The sequence below is a fragment of the Mercurialis annua genome, linkage group LG3 (genome assembly GCF_937616625.2).
Source record: "Mercurialis annua linkage group LG3, ddMerAnnu1.2, whole genome shotgun sequence".
NCBI classification, from domain to species: Eukaryota; Viridiplantae; Streptophyta; class Magnoliopsida; order Malpighiales; family Euphorbiaceae; genus Mercurialis; species Mercurialis annua.
The window spans coordinates 8,064,814-8,082,732 of NC_065572.1; the positions used below are offsets into that span (position 1 = coordinate 8,064,814).

The window sequence follows — 17,919 nt, forward strand, 5'->3', positions numbered from 1 at the left end:
GTTCATGTTCGGTTCGTGTTCAGCTCGTGTTCGTTCGTTTAGCCGCTAAACGAACAAGCTCACGAACGAGCTCGATAGGTACTAAACGAGCTCGTTCACGAACAAGCTCGCGAACGAATTCGATAAGTACTAAACGAGCTCGTTCGTGAGCCCGCTCGTTTAGCGGATCAACGAACGAACACGAACTTTTAAACGAACAAACACGAATATGAGCTGAATAAATTAAAAACAATCTAATCGAACTCATTCACGAATATGAGCTGAATAAATTAGAAACATAATTATACAAATTAATCTAGATATGAATTAGTTCACGAACACCTAATCGAGTTTCTAAACGAGCTTGTTCGTGAACTATATACGAGCTCGTTCACAAACTTGTTTACGAACTCTTAGTCGAGCTCGTTCACGAGCTTGTTCGTGAACTCTTATTCGAGCTGTTCGCGAACATAAACGAACCGAACACCACTATGTTCATGTTCGGCTCGTTTATATTAACGAACATAAAATCAAGTTCGAGCTCGGTTCGTTTAGAATACGAACGAACATGAACCGAGCTCTTGTCGAGCCGAACACCGAGCTGCTCGCGAACGGCTCGGTTCATTTACATCCCTAGCGGCGTGGTAAAAAGATGGCGGAGAAGATGAAGTCGGGTTTGCTGATGCTGCAGGAGAAGATGGAGTCGGTGATAGGGTGCGGTGGAACTTCCACCGGCGGTGGGATCTGTTATTTTTTGTTCTTGACGGCAAGAAGATGAAGATGGGGATGGTGGTTTGGGTTAGGGAGAAATTTAGGTTTTAGTGCAAATTTGAGAAAAGGTATGAAATTTAGGTTTAGAGTAAAATGTACCAAAAAAACACATGTTTTTAGATAATTTTTTTTTATATATAAACTTTTTAAATTAAAGATGTTAAATTGATTTTTATAAATTTTTAAATGTTAATTTGAAAATAAAATAAATTTTGAGGATTATTTTTAACTTTTTTTCATTTGCTAATGGAGAGTGTGTTGCAAACATGGGGGTGAGAGTGGGGGAGGGTGTGTTTGATCCGGTTTGGTATAGGTGTGGGCTTTTTTGATCCGGTTTCATGATCTTGGACATATTTGATATTTTGTGCCAAGTTGAAGGGGTTTTTTGATTATTTGTTCAATAATTAATAGAGGAATCACCAATTATCCATATCTCTATTTAAAAAAAAAAAGCATTGTGTTGTCGTTTAGCTACAAGAGGAGAAACTTTCAAGATATATATAAATAGTGAAACAGGAAGCCATGAGGAAGTTTCTGTACCTTGCAAATGTAGTTATAATTAAGGATAAATATAGGTATTAACAATTATAATTACAATAAATAAGAGGGAAAGGCCATGAAAGTTGCCGTGGTTAAAGGAAAGTCAGAGATGAAAATAGTTTTTTTCTAGATTGATTATTATTTAATGATCAAAATATATTGATAGAGAAATTGTCATAGTCACATTACTTCACGCATCAATTAAATTATACATGTCATCTATAACTTATTGAATAAATGTCATTTTTTAGCCTTTGAAAAAAAAAAGTGTCATTTATCTAATGTCATAATCGTGTCAACTGTTGCATTTATGAATAAAGTTCACTCCTCATGTCTCATTTTAATTAATTGTCAAAAATTTATATTTAAAATTTGCATTACATAATTAATATAATGTGATTTTACTTTATGTTTTCTTATTACATTAAATATTGTACATTTTATAAAGCGGTCTAGTAAGAGTCATATTCACCCGTCCAACAAAATTGTTTATTTTATTTTTATCATTCGGTTAAAAAAACACAATTAATATTCTAAAATTTTTTATAGATTATTTTTTAATTTTTCTACTATATTCTTATTTAACACTATCATTAATTCACTTTTTTAAAATAATAACAAATGATATTATTTTTTCCGTTCTAATAAAATTATCCATTTTTTTCTCAAGACTTTTGTTTTTTTTAAATGAATAATATGTATATTAAAAGTCACAAGCTGTGGTAAAACCTTAACTCAAAAATTTCGCACTAAAAGTGGCACGCTCAAAACGGCACACTAGAGGCTACGACTCAAAGAGAAGGCAAGAACACCACGATCGAAAAAGAAGATACGGGCGGAATTTCTAAAAAAGTATAATCCTGAATAAGTAAAATCCCTATTACAAACTTTAAATAGAATGACCGAGTGAGAAAAACTCTTGAAAACAACAGATTTAATATTTTCTCCACATTTTGAAAAACTCTTCAATTCCTATATTTTCATATTTCTCAAGTCATGGTAAACTAAAGAAGTCTTCACAATTTCGAATATGGACCAAATGGAATAATTTGAAACCATTGAAGCATGAAATTCCCGAACGAATAAGGACAACACCACAATACATCAACCTTCTGAATGACGTTAATCCATATTTTTCTAGTAAAAATACAGTGGATGAAAATATAATTCTACGTTTTCAACTCATCATATAATGAATAAAGAGAGTTATTCAAAGAGATAATCGAACGATAAGCAAGAAAAGCTAACGAACTAATTGAGGGCAGGATTCCACTTTTATATATCTGGAATAACATATACATCTATTACTTTAGTCACATATTATCCAGAATCATTCCAAGATTTTGAACCAATTTTATAATATGTGACATCCATCAAATATATTTTTCTTTTGCATTGTATGATGATTTTATAAGCTAGTTTTTCTTCTTAATTATACCTTAGAGCCAAAATAAAATAAAAATTCTGGAAGCACATAGCAACATTATTCATTTCCAATATTTATAATGGACCTAATATTTTATAAATGAAAAACAAAATCTGATGAGATCACTTCTTACCAAATCTTTTAAAAATATAAATTCAATCACTCTCTTGTTTCGAAAAAAAATTTAAAATTAATATTTTTAAAAAAATTAATTAGAATTAGCCTCATTTGACAAAATTTAGTATTTTTAAGATATTATTATAATAAATGGTCAAATTACTAAAACAGCTTAAATGCACCAAAAATCACCAACTTTCGCGTGTTTTTAGTATTCAACACAATCTTTTAATTTTGGTAAAAAAATACATGAACTTTCAAAATTTTGCAATTAAAGACATCGGCACCATTTTGGATGTAAAATGACACCATTTTAGATTAAAACAGCTGATTTGGGTAAAATATTGCACTATTTTTCAAAGAAAACACACGCGTGCTCTTAATTTCAAAATTTTAAAAGTTCGTGTATTTTTTTGCCAAAATTAAAATATTATGTTAAATACCAAAAACACGCAAAAATTGGTGATTTTTGGTGTATTTAAGCCAAACATTTATAAACAATAATTATGACAACTCAATCCATCATTTTTATAAATTTTAATAGTGTGTACCTAAACAATAAATAAATAAATACCAATAGCTATAGTCTAAATGGTATAGGCGCTAGACAGCATTCTGTCAAGATTGTGAGTTCAATTCATCACACGAACTTTCTTCAATTATCAAAAAAAAATGTCATTGATAAAAATAAAATTTATTTTAGTCACTTGTTTATTTTCATGTTAATTAAAATAGTATATAATTGAGTAGAAGTTGTAATAAATTTTACATTTAAGTTTATAAAAATTTATACGTCATTATTAAAATATTTTTTATTATAGAAAATATTATAAAATTTTAAATATGGACTAATTTATCATAAAATAAAATATTAAATTACATATTATTTTTATTGATTGGTTTTATTTGTTTTTTTTTTCGATATGATTAGTAAAATTTATAAAATTGACATATCGAACAGTTAAAATTTAATCTTTAATCCATTTATTGAACCGAAATAGAGTGTTTATCCCATACAATGGTTTTGCCATGTTATATTTACAATAAATCAATGAATATTTGCGATAGATTATCTTTTAATTATCACTCTCTCTGTTTTTTTATTTGTCATAGTAAAATACAATTACTTATAATTACTTTTTTTTAGGATTTCAAGATGATTTTAGTTAGGTTAATTGCACATTAATACACGAACTTTACCCTAATTTGCAATTACAACACAAACTTTAAAACTTGAAAAATTGGTACACTAAGTTTCATTTTTTAGCAAATTGGTACACCGAACTAGAAAAACACTTACGTGGACACTGTAATATACAGTCACGTGTTGTTGTATGATTGGTCGGTGTACTAATTTGTCAAAAATGAAAGTTGGTGTATTAATTTGTCAAGTTTCAAAATTCGTGTTGTAATTGCAAATTACGGTAAAGTTTGTGTATTAATTTGCAATGAACCATTTTAATTATAGTCTTCCAAATTTATCTTTTCTTAATAAATGATTTTATAACTCAATTTATAAATCATTTATTAACTAATATATTAGTATCTACTATTATAATTTAGGATGGAAATCATTTTTTTAATATGTACAATTTTAGCTAAACGAACAAGTAAAAAAAACGGAAAAAATAATTTTTCATATATTTAACGCATTATCGATTTGTTACACAAATAACATCAACAGTCATATTGAATAATTTTCTTCTAAAATAATATCAAATTGATTATTAGCTGGTAATGAAAATTAAGTTTTGACGCCTTCTTTTGTCCTTTTTGATGCTGTAAACTTTAATTTAAATCTAATTTGAAGTAATTAAGGTGAATTATAAACTAGTTATATTTGATAGTACGAGAAATTGTTAGATAGACTCAGTGCACTATATTATTTATAGACTAGTCTATCACATAATGGCACGTTATTAAAATGATGGAAATTTTATAATATTATCATTCAAATGTGTAAATAAGTTATAAACAAATTTATAAGATTGTCATCATTTTATTAACGTGTCATTATGTAATAAACTTAGTACACGGAGATATAGTGAACTGAGTCTACCTAAAAAATTCTCAGTACAAATAATTATTATTTTATATTGGTTCTTCAAAATTTTCATGAAGATTAGGATAGATTCTTTGACTAATCTTCTATTATAACCATTGGCTGATCATAAAAAAATACATAATTAAAGAATCAGTAAAAGCCGTGGGAAGGTAAGTGCTAGTGAAAGATAAAGGCAAAAAACCAAGGCCAAATCTGATGAGATCACCAACAAAAGAAACTAATATACTATTTATATATCTGATAATATATTTATTCTTATGATATACAATATTTAAGGAATTGGATAAACCTTGCCATATATATTTTCTCCCTTAATGAAGCAACATATATATTATCATGTGCACTACAATAAAATAATTTTCCTTGTTAAAGAGAAGGCATATTGATTTGTTTGATTTAGAAATATGAACTGGAACTATAATAATTTTTTTTTTTGTTAAGGTGAAAAGAAATGGAAATTGTCCTTATGCTAGTTAACACAAACTAATTATACCATATTAAGGACAGCCATAAGTTAACAAAAGTAAGGATGCATCCTATTAAAACTAGCCATGAATAAATTCATTCATAAAGAATATGATTGATTTAACATGTCATTTGTTGATTTGATAGTAGAGTTTCACATACATATACATATAAATAACGAGTAATATTATTAAAAAAAATTTATTGTACTATATGATGTGGCAGTAAAAAGAGTGGAGGTTTTCAATTTTTATTTAGACTGTATATTTTTAAAATGGATTTGAACAAATGAAAAAGTGGATTTAAAATTTTAAATAACATTTTCCAAAAATGATATGAGAAATATAGTAGTAGTAGTAGTATATATTTAAAGATATGCACATATCACTAATAGCAAAAATTATCTTCAATTAAATGAACAAAAACCCCAATCAGTGGGCTTTAATAATGAAGATTAATAAAAGAAAGAGGTCGTTTTCAAATGGCAATAAGTTAGAGATTAAATTCACATTAGCTTGCACGTCCTTAAATAAACAAATAACAAAAGCTCATCTGTCAACATGGCGGCCAATATTTTTTAAAGGACCATTCCCTCTCTTTCTCCACCTTCTCCCTTTTCTTCTTCTTCTTCACCAACCTAACCCTTATATTTATCTCTCTCTCTCTCTCTCTTTCTATCTCTACACTCTTCAATCCTCATCGTATATCGGTGCCGGAGAAGTTTTTCGGTTCTTCGTGATCCTCGGAATATTTACACTGCCCGAATTTTGGATTTTGAAGCAATAAATTTTAGAATTATGATGAATTGTAGGTTTATGAATAACGCGTTAATTACTGATCAAGAAGATACTGAGAATAGTACAGAAAGCGGGCCAGAGTCGCCTCCTTCTTCGAGCGTGAAGATGGCTTCTATTTCTTCGCCGAGGAAAAGGTATATAATAATTTTTTAATTTCCCGAGTTCGTAATCAAGAAATGTTCATGTATAGAACCAATTTCTTGCGCTAGAAGTTAATTAGTACCTTTTGAATTTATTATATTTTTCTTGTGATATGATTATCAGCAAACGAGCAATACAAAAACGAGTAATTTCGATTCCTATTAAGGATTTAGAGGGTAGGATGAAGGGTGAAAGTGCTCCACCGCCGTCGGATTCTTGGGCATGGAGAAAATACGGTCAGAAACCGATCAAAGGTTCACCTTACCCCAGGTAATTAATTAATTAATTAGTGATTAAATTCATGATTATCCTGCTAATTGGTGATTAATTGTCAGCATGCTAAATAATAAAAACACGTTCCTTGAATTATTGTCTGAATTTTGTTGTGTAAAATACAGAGGATATTACAGATGTAGCAGTTCAAAAGGTTGTCCGGCGAGAAAACAAGTAGAAAGAAGCCGCGTGGACCCTTCAATGTTGGTCGTCACTTATTCTTGTGAACATAACCACCCATGGCCGCCGCCGTCAAAAAACCACCACCACCACCACCATAATAACACCAAACACAACTCAAGAACCGTCAAACTAGAAACCCTAACTCTCTCTAAAGAGCCAGTTCAAACCCCTGAACCCCAACTCGAACCAGAACCTGAACCGGAAGAAAAGTTCACTGATCTCGGTGACGACTCACTCATAACCACCGACGAGTTCAGCTGGTTCGGAGAAATGGAGACAACTTCTTCCACCATACTCGAGAGTCCGATATTTGCGGAGGAGACGAGTGCTACTAGAGAAGTAGAGGCGGCGATATTTTATCCGATGAGAGAAGAGGACGAGTCACTGTTTGCCGATCTCGGTGAGTTGCCGGAGTGTTCCACGGTGTTTAGGAACCACCGTGAAGTGGGCCCGCAAGTCCAGATCTGCTGACAGGGTGTTCATATACATATATTATTGTTGTTATCAAACAAGCTCGAGGAATTATAAAATTTTCAAAGGTGGGCGTATCGTGCACCGTAAGATAACAAAATCACAGGAAATTAAATTTCATTTGGTTGCATTTTTTAATTATTAATATTGGCTTTTATTTTATTTTATTTTATTTTTTTCGAGCTTTGATTTCAGTGTAGTAAATGAATAAAAATAGTCCATTTCTGAAGTCTGTCGCGACCTTGTTGTACATTATGAAGCATTTGCCGTCTCAGATTTGGATTATTTCATTTTTATATCCAAAAACAGTTTACAGATAATTTACATTATTGCAATATAATTAGCAAAGTCACACTTTTAGATTTTTCATTGATAACAAAAATAATCAGTTTTTGTATATTTTCGGATAATTGAATTTGAATGCCCGAATTTTAACTTTATTTCAATTTGATGATCAAACTTTAGTTTATTTCATTTTATTATTAAAATTTAATATCATTTTAACGAGATATTTTTCAGTAAAACAGCATAAGCGGCAACCGATTTTTACTTAATTTTGCTACGTGGAAGTCATTTTTTTCTTGTTTTTTCTGAAAATTTATCACGTATGTATAATTTTAATTCAACGATAAGTTTTAATTTTAAATTATACATATGTGCTAAATTTTTAGGCAAAAATCGGTTGTCGCTTTTAGCTCGAAATATCTCTCATTAAAATAAAATTAAAATTTAGCAATTAAACTAAAACGAATCAGACTTTGATCGTCAAAATAAAATAAGATGATAGTTTGGATATTTTTATAATGAATTACTCAAATCGTCCAATGAAATCTATTTTTTTTTTCAATTCATCATAGTATAATTCTTGTAATATACTTTTCAGGTAAAAAAATAAACCAATGTGTGAATTCATTTAATTGGTGGGAATGGATGAATCTGAAAACAGGGAGTATACTGTATATATATAGTTAAAATTAAATGTACAACGTGACAAATGGGACTGCAATAATAATCTGATTTGTTCATAGTCAAATGACAAAATAAACTTTTATGTCACCAATAATGCTCACAAGCAGTTCGATAGTGAGAATAGAAGGATAAGCCTAGGTTTTGAAATTATTATTTTTTTATGTGAAAAACGTGTATTCAATAATTAATGCATGTGTAAGCGGCCATACAATTGGGGTAGCCTTTATTATCCGATTTTTTAAAAAAATTAAGAATATATAAATATTTTCATGTGTGAATCATAATGTTGAAAAATGACTCTGTTCATCCTAATTTCACTGGCAAAACCCCAAAAATTAATTGGGGCCAATTAGATTCCAAGTACCAACTGCAAGAAACTAATTAGTTTAGTTATGTTTTGAGTTTTGGAAGCTTGCGTGCCACTTGATAAGGATAATATATAAATATTAAGACTCTAATGTCTTTAAGAAAACGCCATTTTGGTAGGTTTTTTCTAGGCAAAATTGTTTTTAATTATCTAGATTAGTTTTTATTAGCATGAGACAAATTTACTTTTAGTTATCTTGTAATCTACTGAGAAAGTTTTTTTTATTAGCATGGGAAATGAGAAATGGAATTTCAAACTCTCTAATAGAACTATAAGTTCTTACCATTATTCTACATCTACACTAGTGATGACCATGATTTGAATTGATATAATTTCATAATTTTAAGATTAAACTATTTTATAAAAGATAAAGGGTTAGTTCTATAAAAAAAATCACAAATTTTACGCGAAATTTCATTTTAATCACGACTTTTAAAAGTTGTCATATAAAATCATGACCTTTTATTTTTTTTAAATCTATCACCGATTATTTTCTGGTGTATTTTTACCTTTCATTTTTTTCAAATCAGCCGGATTCCGGTTGTCACGTCGCAAAAATATACTGAAAATTAATTTGGTGATAGATTTGAAAAAAAATGGAAGTTCATGATTTTATATGGGAACTTTGAAAAGTCATGATTAAAATGAAATTTTGTGTAAACGTCATGATGTTTTATGGACTTAATCCAAAGAATAAGAGATAAAATAAAAACTTTAATACATTAAATATTTGTATAAAAATTTCAATTTGATTTGGCCCAATTTGGTTTAACGAACATAAATTGAGACTATAATTACAAGTAATAACTAAATTAATATATATTAATTCATAAAATACATGCACGCGTGCATAATAATAATAACAATAATAATAATAATAATAATAATAATAAACATTTCTGTATAATTTAGTTATCTAAAATGTTCATTTCATTTTTTCTATAGATTTAGATTATCAATAATAAATATCAAATTAAAGATAAATTTTAGTTTCTTTATTTGTTCAAATTCAATTAATATTTTAACTATTTTAATCAATTAAATAAAATTCATTTTAATTCGTATTAATAATTTTGATTCTCTTTTTACTCAGCTCTATTATGCTCGACATTGCATATAAATAATTAAATTAAACATTTTTCACTCTCATGTAAAAAAGTATGTCCACCATCTATGTGCATATATAACTCGACAAGTTAACAATTGAAATTCATGTCATGCACGTTGAGACAACCTTTTTTTTCTCCCATGGTTATGGGTAGCTTACAACTTAGAGGACAAGCATGATTCTTTAATTTCTTTTGGGTTGTGATTTGGATTAGAATCAAATGATTGGTTTTGAAAGATAAATAATTCATATGAACTACCAAAAAGTTTTGACTTTTTATGCAATAATATTCCACAACTTGCACCTATCTACTTACTTAACCTTTCGATAACATTAATTGTTATTTATTGTTTAAAATAATAATCAATATTCTTTATGGTTTATAGTATTTGTCTTAAAAAATTATTTTAATTTATAAAATTTATTGTTTTAACACCTTAAAAAAATATTTATTATTGTTTTTTTAACTTTAACCTCTATTACTAAAACTGAAAATCAAATATACAGATAACAATATTTTATTAAAAATAATTTAATAAAAATATATAAATTAAAATAGGTATAAATGCACAATAAATCACCAACTTTCGTATATTTTTGATATTTAACATAACTTTTTAATTTTGGCATATTTAACTTGAAATGTTTTGCAATTAAGACATCGCTATCATTTTTAGATGTAAAACGGCATTATTTTGGAGTAAAACGACATCGTTTTACATGTAAAATGACACCATTTTTTAAAGAAAATGCACACATGGTCGTAATTGCAAAATTTTGAAAGTTCATGTTAAATATACCAAAGTTAGAAGATAATATTAAATATCAAAAAAACACAAAAATTAATAATCTTTAGTGCATTTAAACCATTAAAATATAAATTTTTTAATTTATATGAATAGTTCAAAGCGATAAATATTATATACCTATGGGATATTATATTTATGAGTAACATATGATTGATTCAAATTGCTTAATTTTATATTGTAGCTGGAAGATGACAAAAAAATAAATAAAAAATTAGAGAAATATATGTATTATATACTAGGAGTAGTGGTTAAGGATAGTTCGTATGACAGACTGAGTAGACTTTTTTTAATTATAAAACCTATATTTTATAATCACATATAAGAAATCATTAAGTAATTGAAATACATCTTTACATATGTCAGAATGAATTGGCAAGAATCGGCCTCATTTTACTAGTTATTTATTAGCTGCAATTTTAATTGGTAGATAAAATAGTATAAACTGTATGAGATCTTAAATTCAATTTTTTGTTTCAAGAAGAAAGAATCTTTAGAGAGTTAAAATTTTGAATACCAGAGGGCAAATTCTAATAAAAAGAAATGAAAGAACAATACTATTATTTTTAATATTTTTATATTATTTTATCATATTATATGTTGGAATTTCGTAGTATTTCATATATAAAATAATCGATGAATTTAAATTTTTATTCAAATTATTAAAATATCATCTTTATATATCATCCTCTAAATTATTAACACATAGTTAAAATATTTATATTTAATAAATAGATTTTTAATACATATCACACTAATTTAATTAGTCTAATATTTACCATTGGATGTAATACACTTATGTAGCTAACATTTTATATATATATAGATCATATATGTTTTTGAAATATGATAATAATATTATTATATTGTACAGTGGCTAAATCTGACTCGAGACGCAAAAGTTTGATATTTTTTAATGAATAAGCCTTTATTTTTAATGTTCCGAATTATGGAGTGATTTCCATTTATTAGAAGTTGATTAAATAGATTATTATCTAAAATATTTTTAATTTATTTAGTGGTAGTCAGTTATATAAAATTAGTTATAATTTAATAATAATAATAATTTTAGAAGTCTTTCGAGTTACTTAAAAAAATTATGTAGCATTGAATGAGTCTATATAATAAGAATGCTGGAGGTAGTTATTATAATTAAAATTAATAATTAAGTAATATTTTGAGGGCATAAATGTTAATTTAGTCTATCAATTTTGAAATGAGAGTTGTAACTTTAAAAAAAAATGAGGGTGAACGCAAGTTTTGCTTGATTTTACAGCACGTGCATATCACAACGTCACGTGCTAAGTCAGCATAATGTCATTTAAGTGAAAATTATTCTACTTCGTTAAATAATGTACTTCCTTATCCATTAGCATTATAATTAACTAATTAAGCATAGCATAGGGATGTGTGTGATCAAAAACCAGAAAAGCCAAGCTTAATTAGAGATAAAAAAAATTAAAGATTAACATTAACCAAACCTACATCCAAGCGGTAAAGCTGAAATTATTATTCCGTTGTACTCAACATAATACAATAATACCGACAATAATAATAATGCTTTCAAATTAAAATACTCTTTGAAACATTACAAGTTGGTTAAATAATTAGTAGAGGTTCTAATAAAAAAGTTTAGCAGACGGTGACTCGATCTTTAAATGTATGAACCGAATTCATATGATTTTTATCTTAATAATTTAGTTTATAATTCTTTGAAATAGCGCTAACATATAAGTCAAGCTCGACTTGTATTAATTATTTAGTTCATAACTCTTTAAAATAACATTAACTATATTCGCTCATATTTGCAAACGCTATTTTTATTTATTATTTTATATTAATTATAATATTTGTATGCCAGCTCTACAAGTTCAAATACCGGAATGACTTCTTATGATGTGAACCGGCAATCAAGTTGATACAGAAAATAAAATTTTAAATATGAACACAACTCAATAAGAGAAGATAACTTGATCATTTTCAAAGCAACAGAATAGAGTAATACTTTGTTCCTAATCAAGTTCTCCGTCAGCTAAAACAGCAACCGAGAGAAACAAGTTTAAAAATCAAAATCAAAAATCAATCCCCATCTATCCTACCGCCGCCATTTTTCGAGAAAATTTTACACAATAATGGTGTACACAGAGATCGATGCAGCAAAGCAAACCAGCTCCATCCCCGCGAAGATCCTAACTAAACTCCTAGCTAGAGCAGCATCCTACTCTCTTCATAGCAGAAACGTCTTTACTAACATCAATTTTCTCTCCCTTCGGCGGAACTACTGAAGCGGCAGATTCGTCACCGGTTTCCATAGCTTTCTTGCTCACAATTCGATAGATCTGAGTAAGCACTTCGGCAAATGCATTGTCGACATTGGTAGCTTCCAGAGCAGAGGTTTCCATGAAGTAGAGGGATTCCCTCTCGGCAAAAGATTTGCCATCCTCGGTTGAGACAGCCACAAGGTGGCGAAGATCGGATTTGTTACCAATGAGCATTACCACAATGTTGGGATCTGTGTGGTCCCTCAATTCCCTTAGCCACCTTTCAACATTTTCAAATGTTGAGTGGCGGGTAACATCATAGACAAGCAGTGCACCCACGGCTCCTCGGTAATACGCACTAGTAATGGCACGGTACCTATAGATCATAAACCAATAAGTTTGATAACAATGACAAGTAACGAGATTTAAATGGATAACAGAGTACAATTTGAGCATATAAAGTTGCAAAAGCAGCAATACATCAATGCGCAGCACTGTAAATAAAAATGGTAACATCAAACGTCTAACGGTTCAGCTGTGAATTACAGTGTCGATAGTTTCCAAAATATCATCTATACCATGACAGCAGCAAAATTCCAACTTCCGGAAGCATATAAATGATCATATTAAATTCACCAACTCATCTCATAGTACCCTGTCAAGTCATCACAAGTCCGCAAATACGGTTGATTTAATTTTGCTATGGACCCACAAAACCATCCTTAACGGACAAACAAACTATTGCGCTTCTCAAACAGCACTGTTAGAGTGCGAAATTCGCAAAGTTCAGTGATGCACCATTATGACATAAACATGATGCACGTGAATAATGAACGCCATTGGAATGGAAGTGCGTACTGCTATGGATGAATTCTCATTAAAAAAAACTGTTCACAAACCCCTGGTATGTAGATGCAATAGAATGAGTCCGACTAATTCAGTATGATTTCATAATAGCCAATTGGACAAAAAAGGTTCTGAGTCTTCTGACTTTGATATCAATAATGACATGTCAGCTAAAGTTACCACAATTTAATCAATAGCAACGCCAAGAAGAAGAAAAAAATTGATCAAATAATTAGAGTGGTACAAATAAATGGCATGGTTATGATGTAGCAAACTATCATGAGAAGCAATAACCAATTATGTAATCCTGCTCTCACAGAGAGAAGGAAAGAAGAGAGGCATACATAAAGAAAACAGAGAAGGATTACTGTTCAAAGATCATGGTATTTCTGTTCTGATTAAATTCAGAACATGTGTACCGGAGATGGAGTTAGAAGCAACTGAACCACGTCCCATTTTTTTCTCATAAAAGTTGTCTTATTGGCCTCCAACCATTTCATCATAGTTCTTATCAACTCTTTGACTTCAGAGTAGCCCTTTATCCATGGAACTTCAATGAGTGAATTGTCAGCTACAACCGTGAAACGATAGACATTAAACCCTACAAGTGTATCAATTCTAAGCCTATATTGATGTTCCTAAAAAAAAGTCTATATTGATGTGGATAGCCACATAGACATTGGTAATATCTAATTTCCAACAGCTACAAATTCTAGTTGACTACATCCTTACAGCAGCAGCCCACTATTACTAGACTTCCTACAACTTCATTTTATTATACTTTTCTTGAGCTTCAATTGCCATTATCAATGGCGACTCTTACCACAATGCAGCCTGAAACAGAATTTAACCCATGCTTCTTTGTCTAGCTCCTGACTCATCACTGCCACCATTGAATCAATAGCTATGAAGCACCGATACGGGTACGGGTGCGGGTACGGACACGGGTACGGGTACGGGGAACGGCATTCTTAAAAAAAATAGGACACGGGTACGGGTACGGGTACGGGGAACGGCATTCTTAAAAAAAATAGGAAACGGGTACGGCAGGGACACGGCAATTTTTAATAAAATATATATATATATATATATATATATATTTACTCTATAAGGTTTCAAGATGCAAAAACAATAAATATTATGTCATAAGATGCATAAGTAATACGTAAATTAGTTGAGTCATTCAAAAATAAACTAATTTCAATAAGTTTTAAAGAACAAATATGTTTTTAACAACAAACAAAAGTACTTAAAATAAAAACAACAAACTAGATATGTTTTTTCTTCTAAAACAGCCTACTACTTCTATTTTGAAATAGGGGGCTGCTGTATTTTTTTTTTAAATTAAAAATAGGGTTTAGTTTAGGTTATTATGTAATTGTATTTGAGATTGGGCCCATTTATTATAAAAGAAAATTCATAAAAAAAAATCTAAAATTAACTAAAATGCCACTAGAAGTGTCCCCGACGTGTCCCCAAAGTGTTCCCGGCGTGTCCCTCCCTTTGACTAGTCAAAGGTACGGAGACACGCCACGTGGCGTGTCGGGTATGTATCCCCGCCGTGTCCCCAGCGTGTCCCCGTGTCCACCCCTAGATACGGCACTCCGACGGAGTGTCGGTGCTTCATAGATCAATAGTCACCTTCTCATAATAAACACTGCATTATGACTGCCATTGGAGTGGAGAATGAGAACTAAAACTACAAGCTAAAGCCAGCTGTTGGAGCTGATTTCTAAGTAGCAAATTCAGACATAGAAGCAAGCTAGAGGGAAATGTCATTTGGTGACGGGATTTATGATATTTTCCGTCACATACAACACACTGTTAGCTAAATTGATTATATTATGCAGAAATACCCACGCTGACATGATATGATTTATCTGTATTGAAACTCTATAAGCAGCAAGAAAAAACCCATCACACTCTATAAACATAGCTTTGTTCATAGAATATTAGTGTGCAGAGAAGGAAACAGATGGGAGGGTTAAAATAACAAAATTGTGCAAATCCAGCGATTTTCCATAGGTATGCATACATGAAAAGATGAGGTATATATTTCTAAATGTGAGTTCTCTTAAATGATCCTATGAACAAAGCTATATTCTATGAAAAACGCTACACCCTATGGAAGATCAAACCATAATTTCCTTAGAACAAAGCTTTGTTCTATGAATCTGATTTACATTGGAAGTCTCTCGTGCAATGATTCTCATGTTTACAGCAAAACATGGCTTACAAAAGTTAAGTACCTGGTTTAATAGATGGGCTACACCATGCAGATTTCTCCCTATAATAAACCCCTAAATTCTCTTGAATGTTTAATTTACTATTTAAGACCAGCATCACTACAAAATTTACCGATCAAAATGCAACCAGCAATAACTATAACAACTCCACTCCAGCTTTTAGAATCATCTGCCAACATCTAATACCAGAATTACAAGAACCTAAAGAAAAAATCTTCAATACTCTTTTCACTCCATTCCTAACAAAATATCAAACAACTCACACAGCAAGTAATACACATGCAATAAACAAAATTTCAAGATCTAACAATCCAGCACAATTCTAAATCCAAACTTCCTAAAATACAAGATCAAACCTAATACACAAATCTCAAACTCCATCACAAACCCCAAACACTCAAGATCCAAACAACTTAAACTTATCCTCAATTTCACCACAAGCTTAATTAAACAAGACCCAAATACTAAAAGTAAAATACTGTACCACAATTACAAAGCTCAAGACTTTAAGAACACCCAGATCCTAACTACCTAAACTAATCAAAACCCAGATCAGAAAACACAAAATTATAAACACCCAGAGAAAAATAAAATGAAAAAAAGAAAAGAAAAGAAAAACAGACCTTTCTTGACCAGCAGTATCCCAAATCTGAGCTTTGATAACCTTGCCATCAACGTTTAAGCTACGAGTAGCGAACTCAACTCCAATAGTGGACTTAGACTCCAAACTAAACTCATTACGAGTGAATCTTGAGAGCAGATTAGACTTGCCTACACCCGAATCACCGATCAGTACCACTTTGAATAGGTAATCATAGTCATCTTCAGCTCTGTATCCTGCCATTATTTACTGCAAATTCTTTTGGTTCGGTTTGATTTTTTTCTTGAAAATGAAGCAACTTTAGAGGTTAATTTTGTGTTCTTTTTTGTCTCTTTGAAACGTTGGAGAGAGTTGGAAATGGGTGAGACTCCTGTCTGTGTACTCGAGAGAATTTGAGAAAAAGTTTAAAGTGAGTGGGAACAATCTTTTTTAGATGACTCCTCGAAGAAATTTTTTACTCTTGCCAATTGTTGAAAAAGTTTTTTATCCCGCAACCGTTGCGCCACGTTATTTTTACAACAAGCCGATGAGAATTTGCGATATGGAATTTTTTAATTATCGTTTATTTTTTATCATTAATTTTTCCACATGGCTAACGCGTGATTAGTTTATTGTGCGAATGACATGGCGCAACGATTGTACCCAATAATTATTCATTTTTTAAAGGCAAAAGGTTTAAAAAAGCCCTTTATAGTTTTTCAAAAAATACACATAGCCTCTTTAATTTACTTTTAGGTTGTTTAAGCTTTTTATGTTTTGATAATGAAACAAATAACTTCTTTTGTTTGACACTGTTGCGAATTTTACGATTAACTCGATGACATATCCTTCACAAACATAGACATTCTTTTAAAATATAATTCACAATCACTGACATTCTTAGTTAACGTTAAAATATCTTTTTTTTTTTAATATAGAAGAAAATGTTTTTATTTTTATCTAAATATTCAATATAAAAAATATTTTTATTTTTCTGTATGCATAATAGCTAAATTAAAATTGATTATTAAATATTGATTTTAAATTTTAGTGATGGATGTTTTAAAAGGAAATCGATAATATTATAACAATAAATCAATTTTTCTTATAATTAATAATTCTTTTATGAATAATTTTATTATTTTTAAGAGGATAGAATATGGAAAGATGAGCAATTTAATCCTTTATAGTACAAATTTTACTGAGTAATTTTTTGGAGTGAAAGTAGGCAAATCCTATTCAGATGCCTTTATATTCTACAACTTATGTTCAGAAAGTCCTTATCGTAAAATAATTCTTTTTCAGTTTTTTATTTACTTGATTTTTTATTTCATGTTTTTTATTGGGACTAAAAAAATTCATATGTTGAAAGATCGAAAAAAAAAGGTATCAAGATCAAAATGGATAAATAGAAAGACTGAAATAAAATATTTTTAAGATAGAGATTTTCTATATAAAAGTGATAAAGTACATGGACTGTAAATAGGTTTAGCCATAAATGTTCTATC

The 17,919-nt window shown here is 29.8% G+C and overlaps 2 protein-coding genes across 2 annotated transcripts; one reads left to right on the forward strand and one right to left on the reverse strand.

Annotated features, from left to right (window-relative positions):
* The first annotated feature begins 5,912 nt into the window (after positions 1 to 5,912).
* Positions 5,913 to 7,457, forward strand: LOC126671072 (probable WRKY transcription factor 65). Its single transcript, XM_050364771.2, has 3 exons — positions 5,913 to 6,294; positions 6,425 to 6,571; positions 6,700 to 7,457. The coding sequence occupies exons 1-3, from the start codon at positions 6,161 to 6,163 to the stop codon at positions 7,226 to 7,228; spliced, it is 810 nt and encodes a 269-aa protein (XP_050220728.1). The 5' UTR covers positions 5,913 to 6,160; the 3' UTR covers positions 7,229 to 7,457.
* Positions 7,458 to 12,434: 4,977 nt separating this feature from the next.
* LOC126673775 (ras-related protein RABA1d) lies at positions 12,435 to 16,871 on the reverse strand. Its single transcript, XM_050368036.2, has 2 exons — positions 16,455 to 16,871; positions 12,435 to 13,115 (listed from the first exon to the last, which is right to left on the reverse strand). The coding sequence occupies exons 1-2, from the start codon at positions 16,673 to 16,675 to the stop codon at positions 12,680 to 12,682; spliced, it is 657 nt and encodes a 218-aa protein (XP_050223993.1). The 5' UTR covers positions 16,676 to 16,871; the 3' UTR covers positions 12,435 to 12,679.
* Between the last annotated feature and the right edge of the window lie 1,048 nt (positions 16,872 to 17,919).